Source organism: Strongylocentrotus purpuratus, unplaced genomic scaffold (genome assembly GCF_000002235.5).
Source record: "Strongylocentrotus purpuratus isolate Spur 01 unplaced genomic scaffold, Spur_5.0 spur5_scaffold_12, whole genome shotgun sequence".
NCBI classification, from domain to species: Eukaryota; Metazoa; Echinodermata; class Echinoidea; order Camarodonta; family Strongylocentrotidae; genus Strongylocentrotus; species Strongylocentrotus purpuratus.
The window spans coordinates 17,908,455-17,933,851 of record NW_022145597.1 but is presented as its reverse complement, the minus strand read 5'-3'; the positions used below and the strand labels follow the sequence as shown (position 1 = coordinate 17,933,851).

Below are 25,397 nucleotides of genomic sequence, written 5' to 3'. Positions count from 1 at the left end.
GTATGGTTGTAAACAGAGATGAATTTGAAATTTACCTGTAATTCATTTTATTCTTTTGTGGGCAAAAGATTCCCAAGCGGGGAAAATGTAGGAAATTGGATTTATACGTGTTTTTCTTATGCAAATGACTTTGTATAATTTGCATAAAACTGCCGTTTAAAAATACGGTGAATGAAATGTAGTTCCTCGATTTATAAGTTTGTTTTGGTATCTTGAGGAAGAATTGATATATTGTGAGTCTATGTCAAAAAGGAATAAGATTGCTTATAATGTGTAATAACTAATTTTTACTTCATTCAAAAGGTGTTTCTACAAGAATAGCAAAAAGAGGAAGGATATTTTGTTTATAGAATTGTGATAGGTCTTTATATGTGGGCGCGGGAATCTGCCTGACATAGCAGATACGTAGGCACACATTGCATCTTGTCATGGGCGAAGGAGGTTGTGCGTGTGTCGGGCCGTCTATAAGTGTGCAACGCCCTTAATTGTTACGTTTTTACACCTTTGAAAGAAGTAAGTTGTTTTCTTTAAATGTCAGTTTGATAGTAAAGATTGTAAGCTTTGATACATGTCTATGAAATGTTTTTATGTCCTTCAGGAGAGGAAAATAAGGATTATTTTGGAAGGTGAATGTATTTGATTTTGTACTTGACAACTTCCGTTAGTTAGAATAGTATGTCTTCATAGGGATATGGTATCCAGTTAATCAAATTACATTGATCGTTTAAATAAATGTTATTACATTTATTCTATATGATGTTTAGATAAATTGTCATTTAAATGGTTAGTGGTTAACGCCTACCTGTATTTAGTGCGTGAATAATTGATTGTAATGATTTCGCCGTTGAGGGCGAATGGTGTTAATATTGTGATAAAGATGGCGGCGCCCATGGAATATTTGTATGATAATTTAATTGGTGAGTTACTTTATATAATATGTTATTAGTATACTATAAGGATGTTTTAATGATTTGTTATAGACGACATGCTAGCGAGGTTTGCTGGAAGCTGTAGTGTGGTCTAGCTGGGACTGCGTTGTATTTTGGGAGCCGGGAGCTGCTCCGGCTTGTTGCTTCAGAGACCTTGGGTAGGATATGATTTAATACACACATTGTTTAATTGGTATAATGTTGTTTATTAATGCATTTTGAATATGTACTTTCATATAATATGTGTTAATTAAAGACAATGATATTGTCTTAATTATTATATTATCATTGATGTAGAATACATTAATGCCACGTACAGTTTATGTAATGTAAACCAACAGCGTGATAATTTACTGTCTGTTTATCTCGCCCACATTGTACTATGTATCAGATATATGTTGATAAGAATCTATACTTGTCTTGTATTTATGTTTGGCACATCTGATTGATTTGCAGGGTTTTCTTTATGCGATGATGATGATCAACAAATAAATGGGCTCATCACCCAAACTACCATCAAGCTGCTCTCAAGTTTCTTTATTGCTGCCTTATCCGTATTACGACAGTAGACCGAAAAATTCGGTCTAAACATGTAGGGCCCCCCCCCCCCCACTGAGTGTTATTTAGGGCATGTTCCCTCCTTTTGAAAACACCCCCCTAAGTCCGGTGTGTAAAGTGAATACTGGCCGGAATTTCGTGTACTACGAGCCGGACTTTGGTGCGTGAAAAGTACCCCTTTAATATACCGGACATTTTGGGAGCACGCATGGTAGCTCCGTTGACGGAGTGGGGGCGGGTATCTGAGAGCTGGGCTGAAAGCCCGGTCTGAGAGTCCAATGGAGAGGTGTCTAAAGTGGTAGGTGTACTTGTTTGCACTGAGGGAGGGGATGAATCAGGAGGTGGCTATGTAGTTGTAAAATGTAGCTATCTAAACTATATAGGCTACTGGGGTGGGTTGTGTGTGACACAGTGGTGTAATAAACCAGAAAAATGGGGGGGGGGGGGGGGGGGGGGGGAAGAAGAAAAAAAGATGCATCGATCACCATCACTCTTTTGCGTGCAGGTCCCGCGGAACGTTTTTCAAAGTTGGGGGCCGGGGGGGGGGGAGCCAGGCGCGGATCCAGGATTTCTTAGGGGAGGGGGCCCAACTCTTTTTTTTTTTTGCTCCCGGAAATTTGAAAATCGCGCCGGCCGAAAAGTCGCTCAGTGGGGGGGGGGGTGGGGGGGGGGGGGGGGGGGGGGTAGAGCACATTTTTTTTTTTTGATCCTCAAAAAAATTTCAATTTTCAATTTTCAAAATCACGTGATTTTACATGATTTTTTTCCCAAAAATAAATTGAACCATGACCAAGTAAAGAAAGAAAAGAGAAGAAAGAAGGAGAGAAAAAAAGAAAAGAAAGAAAAGGAGAAAGAAAAAAAAAGGAGAAAAAGGAAACATAAGAAAACAAACAAAACAAAACAAGACAAACGAAAGAGAGGAGAGAGAGAGAAAGGGTGGTATTAAGAGCCTAAGAGAAGATGGGTGGGAGTAAGAGAGCAAAGGGAATGTTGGGTGGAGTCGCCACGTCGAAGGGGCAAGAAAGATACGCATAGATAATTATGTTGCTGTGTCGGGTCCGCTGTGTCGGTATTCTTGCTCTATCTAGCTCGTGTACTATATCAATTTAGAAGTTTGAAGTCGGTGAGATGTTTAATGTCGGTCGGCCGGCAATTTTTTTTTCTCCCTACAAACTGTGAATTTTTATCGGACAAAGAAAAGAAAAAATTAATTCAGACAATTTCTCTGATAATTTAATGAAACGTCAAAGCTTCCGCGCATCGCGCGGGAGGGAGGGAAACTGAATTCAGACAAAGTGAGTAGAAATCAGTACAACGAATCGTCTTCTTTCTCTAATAATTTAATTAAACTTCAAAGCTCTCGCGCTTGGCGCGGGAGGGCGAAAACTGATTTCAGACAAGGATTAAGTGTCGAAAACAATACAACGAATCGTCTTCTTTCCCTAATAATTTAATGACACTACAAAGCTTCCGCGCTACGCGCGGGAGGGGGAAACTCTATTCAGATAAGGATTGAGAGTTAAAATTTAAGGAAACGCATCGTATTTTTTTCAAATAATTTAATGAAATGTGAAAGCAAGGATTAAAGGTACGTAATACAAAGTTTTGGGAAATATTGAAAATTGGGTGGGATAGCGATTCTTTACAATTTTGATATATTTGGATGCCCCTGTGGATGTTTTATAAGCACTAGAAAATTTAGCCCCTAAACTACTACTGCTTTCGAGAAAAATTTAATATAAAAATTTACCGGTGCTCCCGGTAAATATTGATACATTTCAATAGCGCCTACGGCCATACAATGGTAGCTGCGACCATGATAATCTCAAAATATGTAGTTGTGATATATATAATTTCCGAACGGAAACAATTAATCGGTAGATTTTAGTCAAGAAACATTGCTTTATAGGTTGTTGGTTGATTCTTCGTTTAGATGGCGCTCTTCAATCTCAAAGATTATTTGCGCCAGTCAATTTCGTGTATAGCTTTGGCGTGGGCTTCGGAAATCAAGCCCACGAGCGACTTTCCTTGGTGAAATGAAATTAATAGTGATATGGTTTTATAAAAATAAAAAAATAAAAAAATAAAAAAAAAATAAAAAAAGCTGCAATATTAAAATTGCATAAAATGCACATAAAAGGCGAGATGGGAGTTAGTTGCAATTGTTCATGGAAAAACCGCAAATACTTCATTTTATATATTATTACAGGATCGACATAAGTTAAGGGGATCCCTGATAGCTTTAAAAGCTATCTAAAACGATTAGTATCGTATATGTAACCCAATAATTCACGAGTAAAAATTGGGTTAGACATCAATAATTGTTTCAGATTGGGTTGTTCAATTTAATCCTTTCTTTTAAGAGACGTCTATCTTTGTCGTATTTTGTACAATAGAAAATAAAATGTTTAATTGTTTCATCTTCTTGACAAACTTCACAAAGACCAGTATCGTGTTGGTTAATTTGAAAAAGGTAATAATTTAAACTACAGTTACCTACTCTTAGTTGTTGTATCAAGCATTCTTCTCTGCGAGATAGGCCTTGTCTATGTATGGGCTTTGAAACGTCGCTATGCAAAGCATATAAAAATCTACCGTGTTCTGCATTGTCCCATTCTGCTTGCCATAATTTGTTATAATGGATCAAACGAGAGGCTGCCAATTCACTTCTTGTATTTGGTATAAGGTATATATATATATAGCTTAATTTACAACTTGACCTTGAGAGGGAGCTAGACAACATGAAGAGTTCTTATTTACAATTTCATAACTTTAGACTCGATTTCAACAGCGACAACGATCACTGAATATTGTAAGACCGCATATGCGTCAAATATGTTCATTTGAACCAAATTCATGACCCCATACCAAAACTTTGTATTACCTTTAAGAGTAGAAATCAGTACCACAAATCGTCTTCATTCTCTTATAATTTAATGAAACACCGAAAGCTTCCGCGCTTCGTGCGGGAGGGGGGGGGGGGGTGGGGGAAACTGAATTCAGACAAAGATTAAGAGTTAAAAAAAAAATCATTTAAAGAATCGTCTTCTTTTCTAATAATCTAATGAAATGTCAAAGCTTCCGCGCTTTGCGCGGGAGGGAGGACACTGAATTCAGACAAGGATTGTAAGTCGAAAACAGTACAACGAATCGACCTCTTTCTCTAATAATTGAAACGTAACAGCTTCCGCGCTTAGCGCGGGATGGGCGAAAATGAATTCAGACAAGGATTAAGAGTAGAGAACGGTACAATGAATCGTCTTCTTTCTCTAATAAACAAGAATAAAAAGTCTAGAACGGTACAACGGATCGTATTCTTTTTCTAATAATTTAATGAAGTATCAAACCTTCCGCGCGCGGGAGGGGAAAACTGAACAAATAACTTAGTTCCTGGCCCCGGGTTTACAGGGTTAAATTTGTAGACATTGGGACATTGGCATTAATATATTTGTCGGTAATTGGTGGCTCGTTTTGAAGGTAATCGGTGACCTCTCCCCCTCCCCCACTGAAAAAGATCTAGCAACGCCCCTCATAACAACACAGTTTATACACTCGATATAATTTTTAGTACAACTGGTACCGGACCACCGTCTTTGTGCATTGTGCGGCAACGAACCTAATACAACGTCTCATTTCAGGAAGTGCCGGTGGACTATTATTGCGCAAAAATGTGGTTCTCACATTGTAAAAGATTCCTACTTTTGGAGGGGGTAGGAGAAAGCAATTTTATGTCATATTACTCCAGGAAGTGCCTGAAAAGGCGTCTAATGTGGTTCTAAAATTGCAAATGCTTCTACTCCGGGAGGGGGTCAAAACCCCTCCCAGACCCACCCCCGCTTGGTCGTTCCCCTCGCCGCTAAAGCCTCGCTCTGTCGCTTCATCAGGTTTTACATATATTTCACCCATGCCACCCCCGTAAGAAACTCCTGGATCCACCACTGGTGCCCATACCCATTGAGCTTCGGGGGCTCCGCCCCCTGACCCCCCTGATGGGGCTTTGCCCCTAGCCCACTTTGAAAAACGTTCAGCGGGTCCTGCATGTTAGAGTGGGGTGATGCGGATTTTTTTTTTGCCAGCCCCCCCCCCCCCCCCAACGTTTTTGCTCATTACGCCACTGGGTCCAGGAGCAAAATGGACACGTATAGAAAATAACAAAATGAACTTATCCTTTTTGAAAGGGGAGCTTATGAGCAGGGGCGTCGCTAAAAAAGGGGGGGGGGGGGTGTGGGGTGCGACACACCCCCACCTGTCAGGATATTGTCGGTAAAATTGCGCTGCCGTCGGGGAAAAAAGAGAAAAGGGGTAGAGGGAAAAAGAGAGGGAAAGGGAAAGAAAAGAAAAAAAGGAAAGGAAAAGAAAAGAAAAAAAGGAAAAGAAAGAAGAAGAAAGGAAAAGAAGGAAAGAAAAGAGAAGAAAGAAAGAGAGAAAAGAAAAAGAGGGAGGAGAGGAAAGAAAGGACAAGAAAGAAAAGAAAGAAAACGAAAAAAAAAGAGTATAAAAGGGAAACAAAAGAAACGGGGATGAAAGAGAGGAGAGAGAGGGCATTCAAGATCCTGAGAGAGGAGTGGGAGTAAAGGAGAGAAGGGGGTTGTGGGGTGGAGTCGTCTCGTCGAGGGAGCAAGAAAGACACGGGTAAATATGTTGCTGTGTCGGGTCAGCTGTGTCGGTTTTCTTGCTCGATCCTCGATCGTGTACTATCAATGCAGAAGTTTGAAGTCCGTGAGATGTATATATTGTCGGTCGGCCGACAAGTTTTTTCCCTACGGACTGTGACTTTTTATCGGCTGTGACGACTTCTAGAGTGACTACAACTACAATACTTGTATTTTCTCGAAGTTTCACTTTCCTATAATATCAGCTAAAGAAATCAGAGGTTTAAAATTTTAGGGGAAACTAAATTCAAACAAGGCTAAAGAGTCAACAACGGTACGACCAATCGTCTTCCTTTTTCTATATTGTGTTGAAACGCCGGAAGGGGAAAAACTTCATTTAGACGAGTCGAGAATGGTACAACGAATCGTCTTCTGTCTCTAATAATTTAATGAAACGTCAAAACGTCCGCGCTTCGCGCGGGAGAGGGAAACTTCATTCAGATAAGGATTAAGAGTCGAGAACAATTCACCGAATCGCCTTTTTCTCATAATTTAATGAAACGTCAAAGCTTCCGCGCTTCACGCGGGAGGGGGGGGGGGAACTTTATTCAGACAAGGATTAACAGTCGAATACGGTACAATAAATCGTCTTCTTTTCCTAATATTTTAGGAAACGTCTAAGCTTCCGCGCTTCGCGCGGGAGGCCTATCACCCACCCCCTAATGAGCGGGCTTCGCGCGCTTTTTAAGTGATTCGCTTGCTCACTACCCCCCCTCCCTATAGAGATCCTAGCTCCGCGCCTGCATTAAAATATATATAGCTATGAAATAATTCGTATATTTGTGTCGTCGTGGAAAATGACCATTTGCGCATACGCAAGTAGGCCTACTATTGTAGTCCATAGGAAAAACAATTTAGCCTTCGGCCCCGGGTTAATAGGGTTAAATTTGTAGATATTGGACATTTAATTTTGTCGGTAATTGGTGGCTAGTTTTGTCAGTAATCGTTGGCCTCTACCCCCCCCCCCCCCCCCCCCCCCCCCCCCCCCCCCCCCCCCCCCCCACTGAAAAAGGTCTAGCGACGGCCCTGCTTATGAGGAAGGAATAAAGAGTAGGAAAAGGGTACTTATCAGTAGGAAAAAAAATGGCACGAGTCAAAATAAAAGGTGTACCTAAGAGAATTGGATATAGGTCCACTTAGCAGAGGTGACATCGGAGGGGCATTAAGAAGAATTGAAAGGGGCACCTATTACAAAAGGAAAAGGGGCTCCAATCAGAAGGGAAAGGGTACTTATTAGACAAGGAAAGAGGCATATGTCAATGTTAATGAACACTTATCAGAGGTTAAAAGAGGCCCTTCTCGCACCTGAAAAGGAGCACTTGTCAAAATAAAATAAGCATTTTTCAGATTGGAAAGGGGGCATTTGTAATAAGAGGGAAAAAGGCACTTTTGGAATACTTAGAAAAAGTGTGTGTGTGTGTGTGTGTTGGGGAGGGGGGGTGGGGGGCTGTATCCCCTTGCCCCCAGAAGCACGCCCCCTGTTCATATGCAAATGTCTACTTTTTCCCCTTTTGTATAAACGCTTTCATTTTGGTGGATTGTATTATCAACTGCAGCTTGAGCAAAATTTAAATAATTTACGTTCTTTGCAAAAGAGATTTTACGGCATTGAATCGTTAATTTGATGAAGTCGTTCACTCATTTCCATATATATGCTTTTAGTAAAGTCAACTTTTAATGTCATAAATGTTGGGTTGAAATATTTCTGCAAGCATTTCGAAATAAAAGCCTTTTAGATTAATGTGTCATTCGATGGCTTGCTTAAGTGATAGTTTTAAAGGATTAAAGTAAGACAAATTTATTTATTATAATAGAAGCAAAATTTATTCCCGAAGTAAAACCAATTACAAATTACAACTTACAAATTAAGGATAATTCATTACATGAAATAGCAAGACCATGTTTACACCATTGATTCGAATAGAAATATGTCCCTTTAGTATGAAATTTCTTCCTTTCAGCAAGAATTAATTTTGGACTACTTGACAAAATGTTTATTTCCTTAATTCTTTTATTTGATGGTGACAAGAAAAACAAAACAATGAAGCTTAAAAAAAAGTGTCTTTACTTTTATCATGAACACGCAAACATAATCTTGCTATTACTTCCTATACCGCACACTATATATTATTATAAAACTACTACAATTTTCTATACTTATTAACACATTAGGGAATATTACTGAATAAATGTGTGGAGATTAATTAAAAATATAATTTCGGTGTATATACCTTATGACTTTTGAATAACCTACATCAGTGCATATTTTCATTGCTAAGGTATTGCTCGATGTAAAGCCTATGGGTGTATATGACACATGCACTCGCACACACATACCTTTTTAAAATATTTTTTTTAGTAATTGTTGTTTTATCCCTCCAACTGTAATACAATTAAACAAGAACAACATATAATTGAATAAAATAGAACGTTTTCAATATTAAAGGGATAGTTGAGTTCTGTTTTCAGACTGCAGATGCCTTCAAAGTGCATGATTATTGCTCTTATTCCTATCTATGACATTTCTAGTGACCTTTTAGGACCTAAATTTGATATGAAGGTAATTTTAGACCCAAAATATGTGAAATTTGGCCAATACGATCATACCAATTCGGCTCCACGTTCCAAAATATATGGTGACTGTTAATTAATTAATTAAATGATAATAACAATACATGAGCCGGTTGGTTGTGCGTAATATAACCAACACGAAACAGCCAACAAAAAGCCAACATCGGCATTGTCTGGAATACAACGTAGAAAGCGCTTTTTTTTCCCTCAACGGCTGGTTCAAATTTTGAATATTTGTGGTGGTACACACATATTAGAAACCGCTATATTTATGGATATTTCAGCCGTCTCTGAACCGATTTTGATCAAACAAAGATGATTTTGTCATTTAAATTGTATGTTCTTTCAAATTTGACAATCAGTTTTTCATTATCTCACAAAAAATATTTTGTGTAGCGCCCTCTGCAACAGAACCCAACTATCCCTTTAATTGCTTATTCATAAACATACTCAAACTAAAACTCATTTGCATTTTGCAGCATATATAACTGAGTAGCATATTAAACTTAAAGTACATAAACATAATTTATAAGACAATTTTACATGATATTCACTCTATATAAAAACAAAACAAAAAAACTTTAACAAATCCGGAGGTTATATACACATGCCCCAATACAAATGCATGGACGTACTCGTACACTGTTAGAAAAAAATTAAACAAGCTGTTTAAAATTGTAAACAACCCCGAGTTAACCGGTGAATCGCTCAACGTTGTTTAAAAATTAAACAAATTAAGGTTGTTTACATTTTGAACACTTAGTTGTTTAAAAATTAGGAAACCTTTTAAACAACAGTTGTTTAGTAATAAAATTGCACAACTCGGTTGTTTAAAGACCTTGACCGGAGCGTAAACAACCATACATCCACAGACGGCTAATGAAACACAAAATACAAATACAAGAAAGAAAAAATTAAATACCCTTTCATTACTGAGAAAAATGAAAATTACAGTACAACTGCCGCCCCCTCCCAAATTCGCCTCGGTCAAGAGCCCCCGCGCCGCACGGACTTGGGTGACGTCATTTCGTGTAGACTCGAATTGTTTGCTATAATTCTTCGCCGCGCGATGTTCGAGATCTACATTGATTTTGCGTACCGTGAATCCTTTCTGCTTTTTATCGATTGAAGTTTGAGAAGTTTTGAGAAGTCTTTCTAAAGAGAATGGCTACCCCAGTCGTCAGGGCAGATGCACAAGATGATTTAGTTATGGAATTTGAGTGTGAGGAGGATGGCAGTTGCGGGGAAAGCGGTGAAAATGACAGTGTCAGTGGTAGTAGTGACAGTCCGGACAGTACTGGCAGCAGCAGTGATACCGACAGCGATGCAAGTGATGCAGACGCCGGAGAACACGGGCGTATCGTCGAGTGGGAGTATGAGCCTTTACCTCGTGGTGAACCTGGGCAAAATGTTGGCGATGCTGGAAGGGCCAACAACGCAAATCGGCTTCATGAAAATGTCGAGGATTGGTAATTAAGACTTATAAGCTTATTGAATTTGTTGTGCATTCTAAATATTTATTCCCCCCCCCCCCCCAAATTGAAATCAAATACCGTAGATCTCTAGACTCGGTCATAAATGGCATGTCTAATTCTAAAGTTAACTTGTTAAAATGATTCTCTAGATCTATGTCTGCGCACCTAAAATTCGACCTCGATTTCATTACACAGTAAGATATTATTTTTAGAATCATCATTGTTATTCCGTTCTTCATATTCTAATGATTACTGAAACAAAAAAACTCGACAAATTATTCACAAGAACAATTTTTTTTAACGAATTTCAGACGGGCTCGTCATTTTGTGTAGCAAAACTGAAAAGTGCCCATGTCTGCGCACTCACTATTTTGCACGCAATTCAATCAAGCACAGTGAAGTTTCATACCAGGGACAACCCCCTGTTCAGACTTTTCTTTTTTGACAATGATTGAAATTTTCAGGGTGGCAAATGAAACTTGCTAAAACTCATTTTTAATCTTCCCAATTATTTTCACAAATTTTGGTATCTAAATGAATTGTTGAGGTTAAGATTGAAAATTGGTGTCAGTTTGATGTTTTGTTCTATAAATATCGCGCATTTACGTGGGTGCGCAGACATAGGCACTGCCTTGGGCACTCTTACCATACTACGACTACGAGAACGATGTCATTTTTATATTTATCAGGAAGCTGTAATAAAATATTTATAAAATTATAGTAGGTGTATTGATTTTTGTTTGAATCTTTCTGTATTTCAAGGTGTACATGTGGAAGATGTCGTGTGCCTCCATCTTTCAATGAAGGTGATTGTGTCTGTTGTCAGGAAATTGCAGAGGTCAAGGCAGAGGCTGATCGACAGGGTTCAAGTTGTCTGGTGGATTCTGAGGAGTTTGAGCCGGCCATCCTAAATGCGACAACATTGTACATCGGATGGATGGAGTACACAGATAGGTGGCGCCGAGCAGCCAAAGCATTTGGGGACAGGAACAATGAGTAAGTTATGTTTCTCCTTTTCATCATTTTGGCAAGGGCAAAAAAATAAATGGATTGATTTTGAAAGTTTATTGGGTGAAACTTTTCAAAACGAATTGAGTCACCGCAAGATGAATTACTAGTTTTGACCAAAATTCTTGCCTGGTGACCACTGGTGTACTAGCTGCCTTATCTGCAGGTGCTTCGGGGCACTTTTTCAGGAAATGTATACAAATAGGCAAGAATGACCACCGGTTTGTGAGTTTTAGCATGTTACCCCCCCCCCCCCCCCCCCAATAATCTGTAGTTATGAAACACAAACTTTATATGCGATTTTGAATGTTGCCCCCCACCGCCCGACAAACAATGACTAACCCTTGGTCATTTTAGTTTTTTTTAATCATTTTTATTTTCCTGAATTAATTAATAAAGAATTAATATTTTGACATCAAATCATCTATCCTAAGAAAAATAATGAATTTTTTTTATTGCTTTTTATTTTACAGAAAATACAGGTATGTGGCCTACAGGAAAGTCGTGAGATGGTGTTGGGGCTGGCTCGGGAAGGACATCAGGGTGCAACTGCCAGCATGTGTCCATGCCTCAATAATGGAAGCGTATCCTGATGGACGTGGTCAGTACAAAGGGACCATCCTGCGTCGGTTGAGATGAGGATGTAACATCAACTATTGTCTTGCGAACTTTGAATGACTGTCATCTTCTATGTGATTGTCAGCCATCTTCTGTACGTTATTTGTGATCATCGGCTTTCATCTTCATATTCATCACAAATACTATTGTTTGTACTTCTCATGATGGTATGGTTGCTATGAACTTTGATCTCGACATTTGATTCTAATTTCCAAGAGCTGATATTCGAACTTTTGCAAAACTGTGATCAAGCAACGATTTCTTACGAGGAAGAATGTTGAAATCTATATAAACAAGCAACAACAAAAAAAACAAAAAAAAACACAACATGCCTTGTTCCTTCTCTTTTGTTATACACCCTGCAATGTAATTTGTTTTAATAATTTGAGCATTTCATATACAGTCAACCTGCCGAGTCAGAAAAGGGGAGAGAAAGAGAAAATGAAATTGAAAGAGAAAACGAAATTGAGAGAAAGAGAAATAACAGCATGGACACAACAAAGATAGACAGAGGAATAATGAGAGTAAGAGAAGGGAATTGCGGTTGACGAAATTTCAAATGTGTGATAAATGGTAAGCATCGTAATAAATCCAGGAAATCCTTTATTTTGCATCAAATCTATCCTCCCAAAAAGGATAAACCTTAACCCTATCTCCCACTCTGTCCCTCTTCCTCTCTCTTTCTCCTCTTCCACCCTCCACATTTCCCATCTCTCTATCCCACTTCCTCACTCTGTTTCCTCTTCCATATTTCCATCTCTCACTCTGTCCCTCCTCTCTATCTCCTCCTCCACATTCCCATCTCTCACTCTGTCCCTCCTTCTCTTCCACCCTCCACATTCCTATCTCTCACTCTGTCCCTCCTTCTCCTCTTCCACCCTCCACATTCCCATCTCTCACTCTGTCCCTCCTTCTCCTCTTCCTCCACATTCCCATCTCTCACTCTCTCCCTCTGCCTCTCTTTTCCTCCTCCACCCTCCACATTCCCATCTCTCACTCTTTCACAATCTCTCTTTCTCCTCTTCCATCCATCACATTCCCATCTCTCACTCTTTCACAATCTCTCTTTCTCCTCTTCCATCCATCACATTCACATCTCTCACTCTATCCCTATTGGTATCTATCTTTATCCCTCTTCTTCCTTCACATTCTCTATCTCACTCTCATTTTCACAGCAATTTCCATCTTTAAATTATGAAGCTTCCTACAAGACACCTATAATAGAAATAAACAAACAAGATTTGTGTTCCTTTAGATGAATTTTGTTTACCTTTGCTCAAAATATTCTCAGAACATCCCATTGACGGTTTTTCCCTCCAATCATTTTCTTCTCTGTTTGTGCAATATATTTCAAAATGATGCATCATTGGAACAAAAACTTTGATGCAACATGTACATTACATTCATCCTTATTTTATGTAAAGTTTACAGGATAGATGACTATTTTTATTATATCTGCAAGGATGATTATTTTTCAATCTTTTATAACCAGGTTTTAGGACAAACAGGAAACCGCTGTTAGGAAAAAAAGTATGGATGCGATGAAGTATCATCACAATGTTTCCTCTTCTGTGATAATATGGCATGATCTTTAAAACTACTAACTTTGAAAATGAATAACACAATTCACCTCGGCAGAAAAGGGAAAAAATCAAAAACAAAAAATAAAGTCATATCTGGTGCAATACATCAAATGGTTCTTGAATAAGAACAGTTTAGATGGAAAAAAAAAATGCATTTTTTAATTTTTTATTTTTTGCAAATAAGAAGCAAAAAGCATTGGCCAAGATGAAGGACTGTGAGAAAAATCAGATTATATTTGGTGCCAAATTCATGATCAACAGTGATTTACTTGGTGTTTATGAAAATCTAGTGCATATGCTTCAGAAATTGTTTTTAATTGAACTAAAAATGTAAGTTTTACAAATTTAATAAGTATTTTACCTATTAAAACCAATGACTATTGATGTGTACCATGGACTTTGGCTTGTGTAAGTATGTACAAGCTTACAGACAAGTTTCTAGTGCTTTACACTCACATAGAATCGGAATCCACTACTCACTTGCATAGAGTACTTCCATGTTACTCTCCATAATTATACTGGCATAAACATAATTTAGGGTCTATGAAAAACATGTCTTGTACTGAAATAAAACAATCAGTGGTTAATGTTCAGGTAGCTGACACAATCATCATAGTTTCTATCACCAAAAGAACTAGTTTCTATCGCCAAAGCGATGATGTTGTTCAAAAGCTTGCACGGCTTCTCCATTGTCGGGGTGATGATGAGAGGCACTCCGTGCTGGTTGAGGCTGTAGCTCCTCCATGTTGTCTCTGAGCTGCTCCCTGTTTTCCACCAGTTCTACGACAACTCTCATCAGGGCTTTCACATAACCTACAAGATAAAATCCAAAACTATACCTTGAAAATTCATCTATACGGTGTTAAAAAAATACATTTTGATAAGAGGAAAAAAGGAAAAGAGAAAAATAAGAACATAAGAAGAGAAAACTCTTTTTCTCACAAATATTGAATTACCTAATTTTACACACTATTTGTAGGTGGATGACCAATCATTACCAATGGCATGCACATGTTCTTTGCTGAATAGGTAGTTCACTGACTTGGGGACTGACATATATGCCTGTTTCTGCTTGCTATTCAATATTACACATTTGCAGAAAGTAACCCAATACATGTTTATAATTATCAATTTAATCAACAGATTAAATTAAGGGCATATAGGCCACAAGAATCTACTAATTTGAATTCTATTGATCATGAAGTAATAAAAGATTTCTATATATAATTGAGCTCTTTTGTTGAATATTGATATCATTCACTAGACATGTGGCTACTTACCACATGTGCCAGCTGTCAGCACTCTCTCCACTGTGTGGCCTCCTTCCTTCGAGCGTGGATACTTCAACCTGTACACTGGGTTCCCTTCGGCATCAACAGCCTGGGCTCTATCACAATTTTCGTTCCAATGTAGGACAGCCAAATATAATCTGAAAAGAGTGAAGTTAAAAATAAAGGTCACATGAATAACATACTTGTGACAGTTGATTTTATCTTTTTGGTAATGTAATGTCTATCATCATAAACTCGTTACCTACTCTCCAATAAGTGAAGGCAAGAGTTAGTGTAAAAAGCATGTGTTACAAATAATAAATAAAAAAAAATAAAAAAAACCAACAAAATATGAAATAGAAAGAACCTGGCTATAACAAAAAGAAAATAATAACTTTAAAACATAAAACCAATAAAATCAAATTCAGAAGAAGAAGAAGAAGAAACAACACTGCCCTCTGTGACGTTCTTGTTAAATTTATATTAGGGGAGCATAATGTTGATGAATTAATTGCCTAATTTACCTGCACTTCATCCCTTGATATGAGTATACAAGCAACTTGGGGCAAAAGTGAAGGAGGATGTTGTGGAATGATTCAACCTTGCTGGTTTGGGCATGTGGGGACATCATCCCAATGTCGTTCATCAGTCTGGTCCTCAGCCATTCCTCTCGAAGCTTGTCGTACACCTTTGTACCTGTAATAAGATTGGGAATATAATATATGCGGTAAAGGTGAAGGAGAGTTCATTTAAATAGTTAGCAATCATGATCTCGGCATTTCCAAGCATCTCATCCCTTCGCCAAAACTATTTTTTCATTCCACAATGAATATTAATCATTTAGAAAATTGCAAAAAAAAAAAATATGAATGTCATGATCAAAATTGAACTAAATTAAACTTGAATGTACATTATTAAAATAAATGTAAATATTTTGCTCGCATTTTGACAAACATCTTCAAAGTATTATTACACCGTATGCATATAAATAAGGATTTTACCCACATCCAAACAAAAAGAACAACTTGAGGCTAGTTTCATAGAAAGAAAAAAAGCAAAGTTAATCTGTAGTCGGATAAAAAAAACAACAAATGACCGATGATTTTGTTTTAATAATCATCCCTGGCAACAACACTAGATCTAGACTCTAGACCATTTTGATTTGAATAAAAACAGTGTTTTCATCACGAGAAAGTATCAAGAAGAGGCACCCATGTGATTTCTGACATCAATTCAAAATAATTTAGTTCCTGGCTTCACTGTACTGCAGTGCACTGCCACTGGGCGGCACGAGTCCAAGGCCTAGATTCTACCAACTACCTAGTTTTCTTTTTCTTCTTTTTTAGGCCCAATTCTTCTTCAAAATCTCCATTTCATCTTCTTCTTATTTTTCATTGTTTACAGACTATATTCTAGACAATAAAACAATGTAGATCTAAATAATTCTTTGATTTAATGCTGGTAAACCATGCAAAAGGAAAGGCTATCTGTGCGATAAAAGCGAGCGAAACTTAGTTTTGTTCGAGAAATATTCCACGACCACCAGCATGACACGGCGCGGCAAGTCAGGCCGGCCCGGCCGCGGCCCGAGTGCTCTCGCGAGGCTCAGCGATAGATTGCTGAAAGTTGTGCAATCGCAGACCGAGGCAGGCAGCCAGCAGCGCAGGCAAATGATTCGTTTCAATCTAATTTAGTGGAAATTTGGGGTTGATATTCCATATTACGTAGCGTGAAATTAATACAGATATAAAATGTCAACATTCTAATCGTAAAATGTCCAAATACAGCTTCGACATTGATATTTACAACAACAAAAAAAGAGAGAAGAAAACTTCACATACCGACCACCATGCGAAGAACCAGCTGCAATACCGAGTGGCCAAATAACCTACACGTTATGACGTCATCAGAAACGGGTAGAAACGGCCACCGGCTAGCGCAGCCGAAACTAAATCTCCGGGGTGCCCCTCTCAAATCCGTGAATCCTGGGGTTCGGATGCTAAATACTTCTTTCAGAGGCCGTGGAATCTCGAGAAGTTTGCATTTTCATATTCAGTAAATATTCACGAGTCCGTACGTATATAATTTGTCTATATAATGCTCTGCTCCGGTCAAGGTCTTTAAAGCAAGTTGTTTAAATTTTAAACAATAATGTTTAAATTACTAAGCAACTGTTGTTTATTCAGTATTACTGCACAACTGGGTTGTTTAAAAGGAGTTGCTTAAATTTTAAACAGAACTGTTTAATGGTTATTATCTGGTTGTTTGAATTTGTGAAATGACCTACTGGAACCACTCCTGCAATAATCACAACGATCTGCATGTTGCCAATTTACTTCAACATTTGTTCATCATATTCATGGCAGTGACAGACAACATTATTATTTGTCTCTATAACTTCACCTAAACCCCATCGGCGAAGCCGAGAAGAACCAAGTCGTCGCCTTGCCCTTGTTCCGCCATTTTCGTCTGCACTGCACTGCACTAGCCCTTGCACTGCACACACTAGCACTGCATGCTTGCATGCATGTATTATGTACGTACTTTGTGCATATCGCATGTGTGTGCGCAAATAGCAATCGCGTATCGAGAAAATATCAACGACGCCCCCGGGACTTTTTAAACAACTCTGTTTAATTAAATATTTTTGTCTTTTAATACATAGTTGTTTAAGTCAATAGAGCACTGATTTTTCGATTTTGAACAACGTTGTTTACTTTTTTAAACAACATTCTTTTAAACAGTGATATTTTAAACACCGTTCTAACAGTGTACGGAGTTCAAATTCAGATTTAGATTCAAATATTTCCTGTATGTATTGAATTAATATGAAACAAACGTCTACATTTCAGTAAGTATCTAAAGACTAAAGATGATAAATTATAGTAAAGTTTACTGTAGAATTGTAAATAAATGAGATTTCCATGGAAGAATTACAAAAAATTAGAACAAAATTAATAATTATTTTGCGTAAGTTTTCTTTAATGTGCTTCCACTCTAAAAGACTATGGGCTAAGAATGATTAACTAGAGTAAGAAAATTTTCTTTTTCTTTAACATAGAGCGTGAACAAGGGAAATGCTCTCGGCGGTCTCGCCTACATTACGCAATTCGATATGAAAAATTGAGGTTTTGACATTATTTATAGGCAGGGTAGCCCATTAGCAGGCCCCAAAATATGAAATCCTCTGAATATAACCAGCATTATAAAGTGAATATTGACCAAGAATCATCAGGGGAATAATGTACTATTAGTTGTACCAGGCATGTATATAACGCAGGGGGGGGGGGGGAGTGGGTGTTTGGGGGTCGAACCCTCCCCTTAATTATTTTTTGTGCGTTTGTTTAGGAGTCCTATGTCTCGCTTTTTGCTATGCAGCAGATAAAAATGTCACACAGTGTTTACCTGAAATTTGCAATTTTTTTACAAATATTTATAATTACGTAATGATTTATCAACGTTTTACAAATTCTTTTTTTAAATGGGTTTTCCTTTTACATAAGGTATATTACGGTAAGAACCGTTTGCATTGAAATCATTCATTCCTTTCATGTAATTTTTCACATACTTGTAAACTTCTGCTAGAACTAACTAAATGATACTTTCAATTGTTAGACGAACATTCTGGAGTAATTCAAAAATATGTATTAGTAGACAAAAATAGCAGACCCAATAACCATCAATATGAATACTCGTAATATAATAATAATATATGCTATCCCCCTTTTTTTTTAAACATATGATCAAAGCTAAGCAGGGTATAATAGTATAACAAAGTAGCATACATTTCCTAAAATTAAAACTTTGAAACACCATCCCATTAGGAGGGAAGCTTACCGTTTTTCCCCAGTAGCTACGCCAATTAAGGCTTATATTAAACCTTAAAGTGTACCAATTACCCCACAAAATAATCTATAAACAGCTGGAAATAAACCTAAAACTAGATGGAATTTTGACTGCGCGCAGTCGAAAATGATGCCTCCGCCATAGAGCAATTTAAACAAGTTTGGAGTTTAAATCTCCAGTGGTTCTTGAGATATCATGATAACAATCTCAATGTATGGAATTTCATAAGTTGACCTCTGTGACCCTTGACCTTTGACCTACGTGCTCCAAAATGTAATCAGATTGTTTTCCTATAGTGATACACACTATCATTAAGTTTGAAGTTTAAATCTCCAGTGGTTCTTGAGATATTATGATATGGTGATACATACTATCATTAAGTTTGAAGTGAAAATTCTCCAGTGGTTCTTGAGATATCGCGATAACGATCTCAAAGTATGGAATTTCATAACTTGACCTCTGTGACCCTTGACCTTTGACCTACGTGCTCCAAAATCTAATCAGATTGTCTTTCTATGGTGATACACACTATCATTAAGTTTGAAGTTTAAATCTCCAGTGGTTCTTAAGATATTATGATAACAATCTCAATGTATGGAATTTCATAAGTTGACCTCTGTGACCCTTGACCTTTGACCTATGTCCTCCAAAATCTAATCAGATCGTCTTCCTATGGTGATACATACTATCCTTAAGTTTGAAGTTTTTACATCTCCAGTGGTTCTTGAGATATCATGATAACAATCTCAATGTATGGAATTTCATAAGTTGACCTCTATGACCCTTGACCTTTGACCTACGTGCTCCAAAATGTAATCAGATTGTTTTCCTATAGTGATACACACTATCACTAAGTTTGAAGTTTAAATCTCCAGTGGTTCTTGCGATATCATGATAACAATCTCAATGTATGGAATTTCATAAGTTGACCTCTGTGACCCTTGACCTTTGACATACGTGCTCCAAAATCTAATCAGATCGTCTTCCTATGGTGATACATACTATCCTTAAGTTTGAAGTTTAAATCTCAAATGGTTCTTGAGATATCGCGCTAACAAACTCAATACAAGGAATTTCATAAGTTGACCTCTGTGACCTGTGACCTTTGACCTACGTACTCCAAAATCTAATCAGATCGTCTTCCTATGGTGATAAATACTATTCCCGAGTCTTAAGTTTAAATTTTAAATGGTTCTTGAGATATTGTGATAACGGTCAAACGGGACGGACGTACGGACGGACGTACGGACGGACAACCCGAAAACATGATGCCTCCGGCACCACCTTCGGTGGCGGAGGCATAAAAACAATTACGTAACATTGCGCGCATAGAGCCCAAGGCGGATTTGGGCTTTTAACCTTAAAGTTTACCAATCACCCCAAAAAAGTAATCCATGAACAGCTGGAAATAAACCTAAAAAACGATTAAATAACATCGCGCGCACAGAGCTGAAGTCGGACTTGGGTTCCGTACGAGCCCCTTTTTTGGCATTGATTAGTCCCGTCACAAGTTGCTTTTACCTCCTTGCTAAAAACGCACTTTTTAAATTCATGAATTCATGAATGATATTCTACACGGGTGCAGTTGTGAGTCGGTCAAAGGAGGTGCACCGCACACCATCTTATTCCTTGTTTGTTTGGTCTTATGTTTGACCTTATGTTTGCTCTAAATTTTTATTTTTATTATCATATATGCATGATTTATTGAATAAAGAATAGATTTATAATTTGTGTGTTTATTATAAGTTTTAGTTGGTAATTTTAGTTTTAGTTGGTATTCAGACAATGATGCGCTTAGGAAAAACACCAGTATCAAGCGCCTGATAAATGTCGTGTATTATTATTATTATTATTGAGTTAGTTGAGAATATATTTGTATGTATAGGCCTACACATGTAGTATCATGAGATGGAACTACAAGATACAGAACAACATATCTTTGATGCACTTTAATATCCCATAAATTCCGACTTGGGAGTACTCCCGCGAGTCCCGCCCACATAGCCACGGTAAAGATTGTCATCATGTCCGAAGACATCCCCCGGGCGCCCGGGACCTTGACGTCGTGCCCTCTGGTCTCCCGCTCTTCTAAAGGAGGATAGATGCACATTAGTCTGGGGGTCCCTTTTCCTCTGTGCCTACAAATTGTGAGAAATAATAATAATAACTCATTGTTATGGTCATGATATTGATATTATTAATACTGTGCTATACAATCCATTTCTACAACTACTTGTACTATACTGCTGCTACTAATATTACTACTACTACTACTACTACTACTACTACTACTACTACTACTTCTACTACTACTACTACTACTACTACTATACTACTACTGCTACTACTACAACTATTACTGGTCCTACTACTATACTACTACTATCAACAGTAATAATATTAGGGACTTTTAGATTGAGTGGACGAGAATGGCGTGAACGGCCACTGATCATGCGTGTCTATGGAAAGCCATTTTAACATGTATTCCTATTTCTTGATATCAAGAAATGATTGTCTGTTGTAAAGCAATGGTATTTCTTGACATCAAGAATTCAATACTTGATATCGAGAAATGATTTTCTGTTGTAAAGCAATGGTAATTCTTGGTATCAAGAAATAGTAATAAATGTTAAAATGGCTTGTCATAGACAAGCATGATCAGTGGACGTTCACGCCGTTCTCGTCCACTCAATCTAAAAGTCCCTAATATGTGTAATCGTAGTAGCTGCAGCAGCAGTAGTAAATATTAGTCGTTGAAATAGTAATAACAAAAACAACAAAAGGAATAAGAATAGCAATGATATACTAAAACATAAGTTATATTAATAATAACAATATAAATAACAACAATCATAATGATAAAAGCTACAAATCTCATTTTTTAAATGCGCATCCCAGGGGATGCTCCAGTCTCCAAGAAATATAGTGCTCCGTCCATGCAGGATTAAAGTTCGGTTTTTAGTTACCGTAGTGTAGGAAATAAACATCAGTGTAATTGTTGCCCGGGCATTTTGGGGGGCACGAAGATGAAACATATAGGGGACAAGACTTTCTTCTTGTTGTATTCTCAGCATCGCTCTCAAACGTGCTTATATTTTTGTGCATGAACAACTTTTGACATTAACCCATTTACAATCATTCATATCCATTCATTATAAAAAGCCATAGGATATAACGATTATCATGAGAAGTAATTAAAGTGAGTCGATATCTTACGTAAATATAGAAAAAATGATCAGGGTGTGTTTCATCAGCTTAAATTGATTTCGATATTGAGACCAATTTTATGGCTTATTAAAACCCCCTAAACATAAAAATATTGGTTACATTTTTTTGTTTCTGAAGCAAACTGCGCAGAATTCATTAATTGTACTTACGAAATTGTTGTGGGTCATTCTCCTCACAGCAATTATACAGCACGAAAACAGTATAGCCATGAGAACACTCGCTCCTATAGCCACCCCAATTATGCCACCAACACCCAAGAAACTGCCCAGTGAAGTCAGCTCTGTGAATAAAATTACCAGTATTGGAAAATATTATCTTTTGAATGTAATATAATAGGGGCACAAGTGCTTTGTGAGCAATAGACCAAAATCTATATTCATCAATAGCTTATCAATAATTAATCAATACATCTACACGAAGTAAACAAGTTAAAATGTTTGCAAACAGTACACTTCCAAGTAAGCTCATGAAGCCCTGATCACAATACACTCCTTCCAGATAATAGACTCCTCTAATTACTACAATTTATGGCCTATTTTAGGTAATAATTATTTGCTCAATGGCGCGCTGGTTTACCAATCCCCACCCAATAGAGGGTTTACCCATTATAAAAGAGGGTTCGTTTCGGACTCCCATCAGAATACTTCGGACCATTATCAGAGAGAACATTTGAGACAGCCAGGAGGAAACTTCATTGAGAGAGTAAACTCTCAGACATCAGACTTTCTCTAGACTTCAACGCATCGGTACATTGTATTGTATATCTTCATGTCAAGTTTTACATGTATTTCATCGTGATAAATGGGATGCTGTACATTCAATTATATTCAACTTGTGTCACCATTCAAATACTCTAGAATGTATACTTTGTATCGTAAAACCAATCCCAGCACATCACTAGGAGGAGGAGGATGGGGGAAGGGGGGGGGGGGGGGGGGGGAGGGAACTACCGTTTGGAATGAACAAATATGGTTTTATTTGAATCTTTTGAAAAATATTGTCAACATACATTTAAACTTATGTTGATAAGTGCAGGTCTTAATCCATCGATTTGTAATTTTGTATCCTTTCTGCAAAAACTGGAGTGAAAAATCCCATTTTGCATGTTAAATGAATACATGTGCTTTAAATGTCAAAGTAAAACAACCTTTTTGTCTTGTGACTATACCATTGTTCCTGCTAAAGTTGTGAATAGTTTGAATAGGTTTTTTTTTTTTTTGAGGGGGGGGGGGGGGAGACATCTACTCTTACTAGAAGGATTTTAACAAGGGTAAATTAAACCTCATTAGGATTACGGATTATGTCATCAAAATGTTCCCACATATCATAAGGTGATGCTAAGGCTACAAGCCGATTGCCTGTCTGATTATCAAGATATTTATGATTGGAATTAGAAATTTGAAAAAATGTTTTCCCAACATTTTTTTTAACACTACAGTCTATTGAGAATAGACACTACAGTCTAATCCAGAAATAAAAAACCCTCGCGCAATTTACGGTCATCTTCACAATTAAACCTCATGTCTACTTCTGTTTCAACTCTTTCTTATGGTAATCGCTCTTTTTGCAAAGCTTCTGCTGAACTTTGGAACAGATTACCTTTAAATGTCAAAAACTGTCAAACTGTTAACCTATTCAAAACTAGTCTAAAGACACATTTATTCAAAATTGCTTTCGCTGATTAATTAACTGTTCACTTTAATGTTTATGTATTGTGATTTGTAGGTTTATTTGCACTTTTGTTTTGTTTAATATGTAAATGTTTATCAGTCTATTTTGTTTGTTATAACAATATAGCACTTAGAGACTTCGGTGGTAAGCGCTTTATAAGTAACGTTTTTATTATTATTATTATTGGGGAAAATGAGTCTGGTAAAACCGGGCACTCAAAGATTTTTACCTTTTGAGGCACTTCATGATCATTTTGAAGCGCATTTTTTTAGGGCTTCAATATAACACCATCACATGCAGACACTGATAACACATAGGGCCACGCATCTCAGATTTGTAAAACTGGAAACATTGTTAAACAATGCCTTTCAATAGGCTTGATTTAGCTCTTGTACTGTTAGATCCTGCATGTTAAAAGTGCTAATCTACCATTCTAAAAATGTTTCCACTATGATCCCGCCCCCTCCCCCTCCACTCAGCATGCAGGCGTGTAGGAAGCAGTTTGGGATGGGGGGGGGGGGGGGGACAAACATTCCAGGGGCTCACCTTCCAGGGGAAGTGGCGTAATGAGCGTAATGGGGGGCGGGAGATAAACAATCTGCATCACCACCACTCTTAAAATGTGACATGCAGGCCCAGCGGAACATTTTTCAAAGTAGAGTATTAACGATTAGGCAGAGCGTAGCGAGCACAGCGTAAATTTGACTGGGGTCCATGGGCTTTGCCCTGCTGGGTGTCAAGGGATAGAGCCCCCAGAAGCTCAGGGGTTTTAGGCATTTAATTACGGTCAGATGAGCATCCAGGGGCCCTCCTTAGGGCCCTAGATGGGGTCTAGGGGGGCAAAGCCCTCGGCAGCTCAGAGGTTTTAGGTATTTAATTGCGGTCCGATGAGCATCCAGGGGTCCGCCTTAGGACCCATGGTGTAGTCTAGGGGGCAGAGCCCCCGGAAGCTCAGGGGTTTTAGGCATATACGGTCAGATGAGCATATTTTGATACCTAATTTGTGAAACTGGCAGATCACTCATTTTTTCTTTCTCTTTTTTTTTTCTTTCTCTGTAACATACTTTTACAAAATAGTGAGGGGGGGGGGGGGGGGGGGGGCTCAAGCCCCAAAGCCCTGCCGTTCTGCAGGCCCTAACATGAAGGCTTCTAAATAAGCATTTATCTTGCTTGACTGGGAATTTGTAATTTTCCAACAAAACGCATACAAAGGAGTATAATTTACATTTTTTTAAGGAAAAACCCCCGGAAAATCATGTCATTTCAGCAATATCTGTAAATCACTGGTATAGAAATAAACATTTGAATTTTTTTGGGGGGGGCAACTGCCCCCCCCCCCCCCCGGTATGTATAAGTCAATATGGGCCAGATTTCGTTGCATGAAAATCACCCCTTTACCGGAAATTTGGGAACACAAATGCGGTCCCAGACCCCAGAGTGGAGGAAGGGGGGGGGGGGGGGGGGAAGGGAGGGGCTGGCACTTTGAAATGTTGAATTAATTAACTTTTGAGTTTTTAGAGCGTAGGTAATCTTACCGCATACTCTCGCGGGGCCAACCCCTGCAGGTGATCTATCCGTGTAGCCAAAATGACAGGTGCAGGTGTAGGACCCAACCATGTTGGTACAATTGGCATTCTCCGAGCAGTCATTGGTAGTCGTACTTGCACATTCATTGATGTCTAAAGAAGTACAGGAATAAATTATTGACGTTCAAGTTCATATTCATTTATTTTTCCACAACAATAACGAATACGTATAAATAAAAAGCTTTTTACGCCACATTGGTGTAAAATAGCATGAAACATGAGGACAAAAAGATAACAAAGGTGTCGACTTATTAAGCGTTTGGTTTCTATAACTGCTTTTTAGAGGAATCCATACCCAAGCCATCGGATGCCCACATGTACGTTCTCCACTCCCTTGGGAATTTCACTGAATATTCAGGCGCCTTATTAGAGATAACTAGTCAACTGCAAAGACTTTAGCA

General features: G+C 38.0%; 3 protein-coding genes across 7 annotated transcripts in view; 1 reads left to right on the top strand and 2 right to left on the bottom strand.

Moving 5' to 3' along the window:
* The first annotated feature begins 9,557 nt into the window (after positions 1–9,557).
* Positions 9,558–12,135, top strand: LOC105437288. Its single transcript, XM_011663731.2, has 3 exons — positions 9,558–10,179; positions 10,948–11,181; positions 11,667–12,135. The coding sequence occupies exons 1-3, from the start codon at positions 9,875–9,877 to the stop codon at positions 11,830–11,832; spliced, it is 705 nt and encodes a 234-aa protein (XP_011662033.2). The 5' UTR covers positions 9,558–9,874; the 3' UTR covers positions 11,833–12,135.
* A 936-nt stretch (positions 12,136–13,071) lies between these two features.
* On the bottom strand, positions 13,072–16,719 carry LOC753608. Its single transcript, XM_001182828.4, has 4 exons — positions 16,507–16,719; positions 15,190–15,361; positions 14,675–14,823; positions 13,072–14,207 (listed from the first exon to the last, which is right to left on the bottom strand). The coding sequence occupies exons 1-4, from the start codon at positions 16,514–16,516 to the stop codon at positions 14,029–14,031; spliced, it is 510 nt and encodes a 169-aa protein (XP_001182828.3). The 5' UTR covers positions 16,517–16,719; the 3' UTR covers positions 13,072–14,028.
* A 3,557-nt stretch (positions 16,720–20,276) lies between these two features.
* The window catches only part of LOC115922668 (hyalin-like), a 49,126-nt gene continuing 44,005 nt past the window's right edge, over positions 20,277–25,397 (bottom strand). For all 5 annotated transcript variants that reach the window (XM_030981972.1, XM_030981975.1, XM_030981974.1 and 2 more), the window contains 3 exons: positions 24,946–25,089; positions 21,889–22,019; positions 20,277–20,649 (listed from right to left, as the gene is read on the bottom strand). In XM_030981972.1, coding sequence (XP_030837832.1) covers positions 20,461–20,649; positions 21,889–22,019; positions 24,946–25,089 — 464 coding nt within the window. In that variant the 3' untranslated portion in view covers positions 20,277–20,460. The remainder of the gene's footprint in view (positions 20,650–21,888; positions 22,020–24,945; positions 25,090–25,397) is intronic.